Raw genomic sequence first — 9,764 nt, 5'->3', positions numbered from 1 at the left:
CTGTATATATGGCTGTACATATTTATTACTCTATTTATTTATTTATTTATTTATTTTACTTGTACATTTCTATCCTATTTATTTTATTTTGTTGGTATGTTTGGTTCTGTTCTCCGTCTCCCCCTTTTAGACTGTGAGCCCACTGTTGGGTAGGGACTGTCTCTATGTGTTGCCAATTTGGACTTCCCAGGCGCTTAGTACAGTGCTCTGCACATAGTAAGCGCTCAATAAATACGATTGATTGATTGATTGATTGATTGACTGATTGTTGTTTGACGGGGGCGGTGGCTAGCGGCCCGGGGGCGGTGTCCCGCCTTGGCCAACCTTCCCGGCGTGCAGCGCGAATCCAAGATGGCGTCCGGGGCCTAGTAGAGGGGGCCGGGGCCTAGCCGCCATGGCGGGCGAGGGGACTCACCTCCTCTGCCTCACGGCCACCAGCGGGGTCCCCCTTTACTGCCGGACCAGCCGGGCCGGGCTCCCCTCACGACAGCAGGTGACGGGGGGAAGGGCTCCTCACGTCGCCCCCCTCTCATTCGTTCATATTTATTGAGCGCCTACTGTGTGCAGAGCACTGGACTAAGCGCTTGGGAAGTCCAAGTTGGCCACATAGAGAGACGGTCCCTGTCCAACAGCGGGCCCACAGTCTAGAAGGGGGGGACAGACCACAAAACAAAACAGATTAACAAAATAAAATAAATAGAATAAATATGTATAAGTAAAATAGAGTAATAAATCTGTACAAACATCTATACAGGTGCTGTGGGGAGGGGAAGGAGGTAAGGCGAGGGGGAGAGGAATCCTTGCAGCTAAGGGCCCTACAATGCGCCAGTTTATTGTTGTATTAGCATCATCATCAGTCGTATTTATTGAGCGCCTACTGTGTGCAGAGCACTGGACTAAGCGCTTCGGAAGTCCAAGTTGGCCACATAGAGAGACGGTCCCTGTCCAACAGCGGGCTCCCAGTCTAGAAGGGGGAGACAGACCACAAAACAAAACAGATAAACAAAATAAAACAGATTAGTCAATATGTACAAGTAAAATAAATGGAGTCATAAATCTGTACAAACATCTATACAGGTGCTGTGGGGAGGGGAAGGAGGGAGGGCGGGGGGGGAGAGGACTCCTTGCAGCTAAGGGCCCTACAATGCGCTAGTTTATTGTTGTATTAGCAGCATCATCAATCGTATTTATTGAACGCTTACTGTGTGCAGAGCACTGGACTAAGCGCTTCGGAAGTCCAAGTTGGCCACATAGAGAGACGGTCCGAGAGACGGTCCCTGTCCAACAGCAGGCTCCCAGTCTAGAAGGGGGAGACAGACCACAAAACAAAACAGATAAACAAAATAAAACAGATTAGTCAATATGTACAAGTAAAATAAATGGAGTCATAAATCTGTACAAACATCTATACAGGTGCTGTGGGGAGGGGAAGGAGGGAGGGCGGGGGGGAGAGGAATCCTTGCAGCTAAGGGCCCTACAATGCGCTAGTTTATTGTTGTATTAGCAGCATCATCAATCGTATTTATTGAACGCTTACTGTGTGCAGAGCACTGGACTAAGCGCTTCGGAAGTCCAAGTTGGCCACATAGAGAGACGGTCCCTGTCCAACAGCGGGCTCCCAGTCTAGAAGGGGGAGACAGACCACAAAACAAAACAGATAAACAAAATAAAACAGATTAGTCAATATGTACAAGTAAAATAAATGGAGTCATAAATCTGTACAAACATCTATACAGGTGCTGTGGGGAGGGGAAGGAGGGAGGGCGAGGGGGAGAGGAATCCTTGCAGCTAAGGGCCCTACAATGCGCTAGTTTATTGTTGTATTAGCAGCATCATCAGTCGTATTTATTGAGCGCCTACTGTGTGCAGAGCACTGGACTAAGCGCTTGGGAAGTCCAAGTTGGCCACATAGAGAGACGGTCCCTGTCCAACAGCGGGCTCCCAGTCTAGAACGGGGAGACAGACCACAAAACAAACATTTTAACAAAATAAAACAGAATAGTCAATATGTACAAGTAAAATAAATAGAGTAATAAATCTGTACAAACATCTATACAGGTGCTGTGGGGAGGGGAAGGAGGGAGGGCAGGGGGGAGAGGAATCCTTGCAGCTAAGGGCCCTACAATGCGCCAGTTTATTGTTGTATTAGCATCATCATCAATCGTATTTATTGAGTGCCTACTGTGTGCAGAGCACTGGACTAAGCGCTTGGGAAGTCCAAGTTGGCCACATAGAGAGACGGTCCCTGTCCAACAGCGGGCTCGCAGTCTAGAAGGGGGAGACAGACCACAAAACAAAACAGATAAACAAAATAAAACAGATTAGTCAATATGTACAAGTAAAATAAATGGAGTCATAAATCTGTACAAACATCTATACAGGTGCTGTGGGGAGGGGAAGGAGGGAGGGCGGGGGCGATGGGGAGGGGGAGACGACTCCTTGCCGCTAAGGGCCCTACAATGCGGCAGGTTATTGTTGTATTATCATCATCATCAATCGTATTTATTGAGCGCTTACTGTGTGCAGAGCACTGGACTAAGCGCTTGGGAAGTCCAAGTTGGCCACATAGAGAGACGGTCCCTGTCCAACAGCGGGCTCCCAGTCTAGAAGGGGGAGACAGACCACAAAACAAAACAGATTAACAAAATAAAATAAATAGAATAAATATGTACAAGTAAAATAGAGTGATAAATCTGTACAAACATATATACATATATACAGGTGCTGTGGGGAGGGGAAGGAGGTAAGGCGGGGGGGATGGGGAGGGGGAAACATAACCTACCCTGATGGGGAATCGAACCCGGGCCTCGGCGGTGAAAGCGCCGAATCCTGACCACTAGAATCCCCCCTTCCCTATCCCCGCCGCCCTACCTCCTTCCCCTCCCCACAGCACCTGTATCTATGTTTGTACAGATTTATTTCTCTATTTTATAGAGTATTTTATTTTATTTATAACCCCTCATCTCTGTCCACCCTGACACCAGGTGACTGTTATTTCAGCCATTACCTGACAGCAGCCCAGAACAGTATAACAGATGGTAGACATGTTCCTTCTAGACTGTGAGCCCACTGTTGGGTAGGGACTGTCTCTATATGTTGCCAACTTGTACTTCCCAAGCGCTTAGTACAGTGCTCTGCGCACAGTAAGAGCTCAATAAATACGATTGATTGATTGATGTTCCCTGCCCACAATGACCTTACAGTCTGGATGGGGAGACAAACATTAATATAAATAAAATATGGATATGTATGCAAGTGATCCTGGCCCTGCCCCTTTGTCTGCTGTGTGACCTTGGGCGGGTTACTTAAACTTCTCTGGTCCTCAGTTATCTCATCTGTAAAATGGGGATTAAAACTGGGAACCCCATGGGAACCCAAGACTGAACCCCCATTTTCCTCTCCTCCTTCCCCATCCTCACAGCACCTGTATCCATGTTTGTACAGATTTATTACTCTGTTTTACTTGTACATATTTACTATTCTATTTATTTTGTTAATGATGTGCATCTAGCTTTACTTCTATTTATTCTGAGGACTTGACACCCGTCCACATGTTTTGTTTTGTTGTCCGTCTCCCCCGTCTAGACTGTGAGCCCGTTGTTGGGTAGGGACCGTCTCTAGATGTTGCCAACTTGGACTTCCCAAGCACTTAGTACACTGCTCTGCACACAGTAAGCGCTAATAAATACGACTGAATGAATGAATGAATGAGTCAGAGGTCATGGGTTCAAATCCCAGTTCTGCCAATTAATAGTAATGGTGGTATTGTTAAGCGTTTACTATGTGCCAAGCGCTGGGGGGATTCAAGGTGATCAGGTTGTCCCACTTGGGGCTCACAGTCTTCATCCCCATTTTACAGATGAGGGAACTGAGGCACCGAGAAGTTAAGTGGCTTGCCCGCAGTCACACAGCTGACAAGTGGCGGAGCTGGGATTCGAACCCATGACCTCTGACTCCCAAGCCCGTGCTCTTGCCACTGAGCCACGCTGCTTATCAGCTGTGTGACTTTGGGCAAGTCATCTCACTTCTCTGTGCCTCAGTTCCCTCATCTGGAAAATGGGGATTAAGACTGTGAGCCCCGCATGGGACAACCTGATCACCTTGTATCCCCTCAGCACTTAGAACAGTGCTTGGCACATAGTAAGCGCTTAACAAATACCATCATTATTATTATTATTATTATTATTATGTGCAAAGCACTGTTCTAAGCGCTGGGGAGGAAACAAGGTGATCAGGTTGTCCCACGGGGGGCTCACACTCTTAACCCCCATTTTCCAGATGAGGGAACTGAGGCACAGAGAAGTGAAGTGACTTGCCCAAAGTCACACAGCTGACAAGTGGCGGAGTCGGGATTAGAACCCAGGACCTCTGACTCCCAAGCCCAGGCTCTTGCTACTGAGCCACGCTGCGTTTACCGTGTGCAGACCACTGGACTAACCGCTTGGAAAATACAATTTGCCAACAGACAGAGGCTGTCTCTGTCTCTCTATCTGTTGGCGAACTGTACTTTCCAAGCGCTTAGTACAGTGCTGTGCGTACGGTAAGCGCTCAATAAATACGACTGAATGAATGCTGAATCCGTACCCAAAAATGGGCTCATAGTTTAGAAGGGGGAGACAGACAACAAAACAAGTAGACAGGCGTCAATAGAAATAAATAGAATTATAGATATATACATGCCAGTAATAAAATAAATAGAAGCAGCGAGAAGCAGCGTGGCTCAGTGGAAAGAGCACGGGCTTTGGAGTCAGGGGTCATGGGTTCGTATCCCGACTCCACCACATGTCTGCTGTGTGACCTTGGGCAAGTCACTTAACTTCTCTGCGCCTCAGTTACCTCATCTGTAAAATGGGGATTAAGACTGTGAGCCCCACGTGGGACCATCTTACCTCCTTCCCTTCCCCACAGCACCTGTATATATGTATATATGGTTGTACATATTTATTACTCTATTTATTTATTTATTTATTTATTTTACTTGTACCTTTCTATCCTATTTATTTTTTTGGTATGTTTGCCTTTGTTCTCTGCCTCCCCCTTTTAGACTGTGAGCCCACTGTTGGGTAGGGACTGTCTCTATGTGCTGCCAATTTGTACTTCCCAAGCGCTTAGTACAGTGCTCTGCACATAGTAAGCGCTCAATAAATACGATTGATTGATTGATTGACAACTTGATCACCTTGTATCCCCCCCAGCGCTTAGAACAGTGCTCTGCACATAGTAAGCGCTTAATAAATGCCATCATCATTATTATTATTATTATTATTATTATTAAATAGAATAATAGATGTGCTGTGGGGAGGGGAAGGGGGTAAGGCAGAGGGAGGGAGTAGAGGGGATGGGGAGGGGAGGAGGAGCAGCAGAGGAAAAGGGGGGATTCAGTCTGGGAGCTCAGAAAGGAGGCTGATGCTCTCTCTCCCGCCCCGGCCCCCTTCCAGCTCCCCTTCTCGGTCATCGGCTCCCTCAATGGCGTCCACATGTTTGGCCGGAATCTGGACGTCGGGCTGTCTTCGGCCCGGACCGAAGACAGCGTGGTCGTGTGGAAGACCTTCCACGAGAGGTAACGGTGATAGAAATAACACCAGCGTTTCGTTCATTCCCTCCCTTAATGAGCGCTGACTTCATTCATTGTCGTATTGGTTGAGCGCTTAATGAGTGCAAAGCCCTGTACTAAGCGCTTGGGAGAGTTCGATATAATAATAATGACGGTGGTATTTGTTAAGCGCTTACTATGTGCCGAGCGCTGGGGTAAATACAAGGTAATCAGGTGGTCCCAAGTGGGGCTCACAGTCTCAATCCCCATTTCACAGGTGAGGTGACTGAGGCACGGAGAAGTGACGTTTCTTGCCCACGGTCACCCGGCTGACAAGTGGCGGAGCCGGGATTAGAACCCATATAACCGATATAACTCTTAGCTTAGAACAGTGCTCGGCACATAGTGAGCGGCTTAACAAATACCGTCGTTATTATTTATATACCAGACACATTCCCTGCCGCTCAAACACTTACTATGTGCCAAAAACTGTTCGTTCATTCAGTCGTATTTATTGAGCGCTTGGAAAGCACAACTCGGCAACAAACGGAGACAATCCCTACCCAACCAAAGGGCCGTTCTAAAAGCTGGGGTAGATACAATTTAATCAGGTCGGGCACAATCCCCGTCCCACACGGGGTTCCAAGTCTTCATCCTCACTTTTACGGATGAGGTAACTGAGGCACAGAGAAGTGAAGTGACTTGCCCATGGTCACGATTTACTTGTACATATCTATTCTATTTATTTTGTTAGTATGTTTGGTTTTGTTCTCTGTCTCCCCTTTCTAGACTGTGAGCCCACTGTTGGGTAGGGACCGTCTCTATATGTTGCCAACTTGTACTTCCCAAGCGCTTAGTACAGTGCTCTGCACACAGTAAGCGCTCAATAAATATGATTGATTGATTGATTGACGTGGCGGAGGTCCTCCTGACTCCCGGGCCCGGGCTCTAGCCACTAAACCACGCTGTGGGGGTGCAGCTCGGGGGGCGGCGCTTTCAGACATAAGGGTGCCAACCTCTCCACCCCCTCACCCCTCGCTCCCACCTCTCTCAGCATCACCCTCATCGTCTTGTCCTCGGAGGAGGGGGCTTCGGCCCTGAGCCTGGAACGGCTGCTGGAGCTGGTTTTTGGGGCCATGGTGAGATACCCGCAAACCCCCTCTCCCGCGCCGACTCCCAGCCCGGGGACCCCGACTCCGTCCCCCTCTCCCCTCCCCGCCACTTCCGAGAGCCAAGGGCCCCGTCCATCCCCGCTCCCCGGGCCTTCCAGGTTCTGCTGATCGGCCTAGAGGAGCTGACCAACATCCGCAACGTGGAGAGACTCAAGAAGGAGCTGAGGGTAAGTGGAGGGGGGCGGGGGTCTTGGGGGTCGGCAGGGCCTCGGCCGCCGGCCCACCCTCCCTCCGGCCCCTTCCCCAGGCTTGTCACGGCCTCATCGACAGTCTGCTCTGTGAGTCGGAGCGGGTGGGCGACTTGACGCAGTGCGTGGACTGCATCGTGCCCCCGGATGGACCCCTGCTGCAGGTATTGGGGGGTGGGGAAGGGGTACGGGGGCAGAGGACACCCCAGTGGACACCCACAGACAGACTGGGCGGGAAGAGCCCGGGCCCGGGAGAGGACTGGGCTGTAGCCCGTCATCTCCCCATGGGCAGGGAACGTATCCGTGAATCGTGTCGTACTCTCCCGATCGCTTAGTCCGGTGCTCTGTGGGGTGGGTTCTAAACCCAGCCCTGGCACTTGCCTGCCGGGAGACGCTGGGCAAGTCAATCAAGCAATCATCTATTGAGCGCCAACTGGACGCAGGGCACTGTACTAAGCACTGCCCCGTCCTTTTACTTCTCTGGGCCTCAGCTCCTTCCTCTATAAAATGAGAATTAAATAACCTTTCTCTCAGCTTAGACTGTAAACTTGTTGTGGGCAGGGATTGGGTCTGTTTATTGTTGTATTGTACTCTCCCAAGTGCTTAGTATAGCACTTGGTGCTCAACGTACCTCGTGCCACGGTTATTGTTAATCAATCTGTAAAAATGGGGATTAAGACTGTGAGCCCCACGTGGAACAACTTGATCACATTGTATCCCCCCCAGCGCTTAGAACAGTGCTTTGCACATAGTAAGCGCTTAACAAATGCCATCATTATTATTATTATTATAAAATAAAGTAGTGCCGGCAAGCGGAGACTCTTGGTCTTAGGGTCGGCTGCTGCAGTGCAGGTTCTCACCCCATTTTCCTTCTTCCCCGTTCCCCCAGGAGGCCCTTTCCGGCTTCGCCGAGTCCGTGGGTGCGGCCTTTGCGTGCCTGGTGGCCAGGGGGAGAGTGGCAGTGGGCACCCCGGGCTGGTGGCGCCTGGCGGCACCCGAGTCCGTCCTCCTGCCCTGGCTCCTGGGCACCCTCCCTCCGCATACGGCACGGGACTACCCAGTCTACTTGCCCCACGGCAGCCCCACGGTGAGGGGTGGGGCGACGGGAGGGGGTCAGAGAGCTGGGAGCCGGCCACCGAGGCGCTCTGGAGGAAGCAGACTGGAGGAGAGGGACCCCGGGGAGTGGCGGGGTGGGTAAAGCAAGGGGAAGGGAGGAGGGAAGGGGCAGGGAAAAGGGATGCCCCGCCTATCCATCTGTCCGTCCCTCCAGGTGCCCCACCGCCTCCTGACCTTGACGCTGCTGCCCGGCCTGGAGCTGGGTCTGCTGTGTGGGCCCACCCCGGCCCTGGCCCACTTCAGCCCCCAGGTCAGAGCATCCTCCCATCAGCTGCCCCGCGCGCCTGTCTCCCCCCCACCATCTCGGGGGGCAACCGCCAACGGTGCCCCTCTGCAGCTTCACCGTCTGTCCCCCTGTAGCTCCTGGACCAGTGGTGGCAGCCACTGCTGGAGCCGCTGAGAGCCTGCCTCCTCCTCCTGCCCCGAGGGCTGCCCCCCGGCCTCACGCTGGCCCCTGACATCTTGGGGTAATCACGCCCCTGCCATCCTTGGGGAGGGGGTCACAGACCCCACTCCGCCCCCGCGATCCTGGGGGCAACTCCTCCACCGCCTTCCCTCTGCGCTGGGCCGTGGGTGGGGAATAGGGGTGGAACCCCCCCCCCTTCTCCCGCTCTCTCTGCCTCCTTTCCCGGCCCCAGCCTCCTGTTTCTCCACCTGGAGCAGCGGCGTTGCCTGTTCACCGTCCAGCCTGGGGGACCTGCTGGGGAAGGTCAGAGGGGTTCAGCAGGCCGGGCTCCGTGGGGAGGCTGGGTGGTTCTCGGGGGGGGAGAGGGCCAGAGGCTTCCTCCTCCGCCCCCCAATCCAGTCACGCGCCCTCCCCGCTCCAGGCCCGGCCCCTAGACAGCGGCGCAGGCTGCTCCGCTGGTGGTTCTCCTTCGTCACCGCTGAGCACTTCGCTCCCGAGCCCTCCGACGGACGCCCAGGTGACGGCGGGGGTATCGCGGGGAGGGGGGCGGAAGCGCAGGCCTCTGGACGGCCTCATCGTTCTCTCTCTCGCTCCCCAGTCACGTCAGAGGCCGGCTCGGGCCCCCCGGCCCAGCCGCGGGGCTGCTACGCGGTCGGCCAAGGCGGCCACAAGCTCTTCGCGCTGAGCGCGGGCCCGCGCCGCCTCCTGCTGCTGCTGGCCGGCTCGGCCCCCACCCACGGACTGCGGGCCCTGGCCACCCGCACGCTCCAGGCCCTCACGCCCCTCCTCTGACCCCCAGAGCTCGCCGTGGCCACACCTGGGCCTTGGACCCCAGCCGCCCGTTGAATAAAGTCATCTCCCCTCCGGCCGCCCCTTCTCCCTCCTCGGCCCGGCGCCCAGGCCCCAAGCCGCAGCTGCCCTGCCCCTCCCCGGGGCCGGGTGGGGGGCCGAGGGAGGGCAGGGGCATAGAGGCAGGGTGCCAGACACCGGCTGCATCTTCTCCATTTATTGGCTCACGGGGATACACTGTGGGGGCAGAGGGAAGGGGCCCGCGGGCCGTGCCGGCCCCTCTCCCCCACACTGTTCCTCCTGGGGCACCCCACTGCCCCCAGAACCCTCACCCCCAGGGGACAGGGAGGGGGAGACCAACGCGGCCCCCTCCCCTCCCAAGACTGTAAACAGCAGCAGATGAAAAAATAAAAATACAAAAGGAAAGACGGGCGAGGGAGCAGGTAGCCCTGCCTCCCGGCTGCTGGGGCCCAAGTGCTCTGCTTCTTCCTCCCCACCTCCCCCTCACTCCCAACCGGGATCCAAGAGTTCCTGCATCCCGTCTCTCCGGGCCCCCGCAA

At 53.7% G+C, this 9,764-nt stretch overlaps 1 protein-coding gene across 2 annotated transcripts; it reads left to right on the top strand.

Moving 5' to 3' along the window:
* The first annotated feature begins 346 nt into the window (after window positions 1-346).
* Window positions 347-9,678, top strand: FUZ (fuzzy planar cell polarity protein). 2 transcript variants are annotated; one of them, XM_038752730.1, is made up of 11 exons: window positions 347-493; window positions 5,439-5,560; window positions 6,588-6,672; window positions 6,804-6,872; window positions 6,953-7,057; window positions 7,783-7,980; window positions 8,164-8,259; window positions 8,370-8,476; window positions 8,648-8,718; window positions 8,837-8,932; window positions 9,014-9,678. In XM_038752730.1, the coding sequence occupies exons 1-11, from the start codon at window positions 395-397 to the stop codon at window positions 9,205-9,207; spliced, it is 1,242 nt and encodes a 413-aa protein (XP_038608658.1). In that variant the 5' UTR covers window positions 347-394; the 3' UTR covers window positions 9,208-9,678. The 2 variants fall into 2 exon arrangements, with proteins under 2 accessions (XP_038608658.1, XP_038608659.1); XM_038752731.1 differs by lacking the exon at window positions 6,953-7,057.
* The last annotated feature ends 86 nt before the right edge of the window (window positions 9,679-9,764 follow it).

Source organism: Tachyglossus aculeatus, chromosome 10 (assembly GCF_015852505.1).
Source record: "Tachyglossus aculeatus isolate mTacAcu1 chromosome 10, mTacAcu1.pri, whole genome shotgun sequence".
Taxonomy (NCBI): domain Eukaryota; kingdom Metazoa; phylum Chordata; class Mammalia; order Monotremata; family Tachyglossidae; genus Tachyglossus; species Tachyglossus aculeatus.
This window is presented reverse-complemented; position numbering and strand designations above follow the sequence as displayed.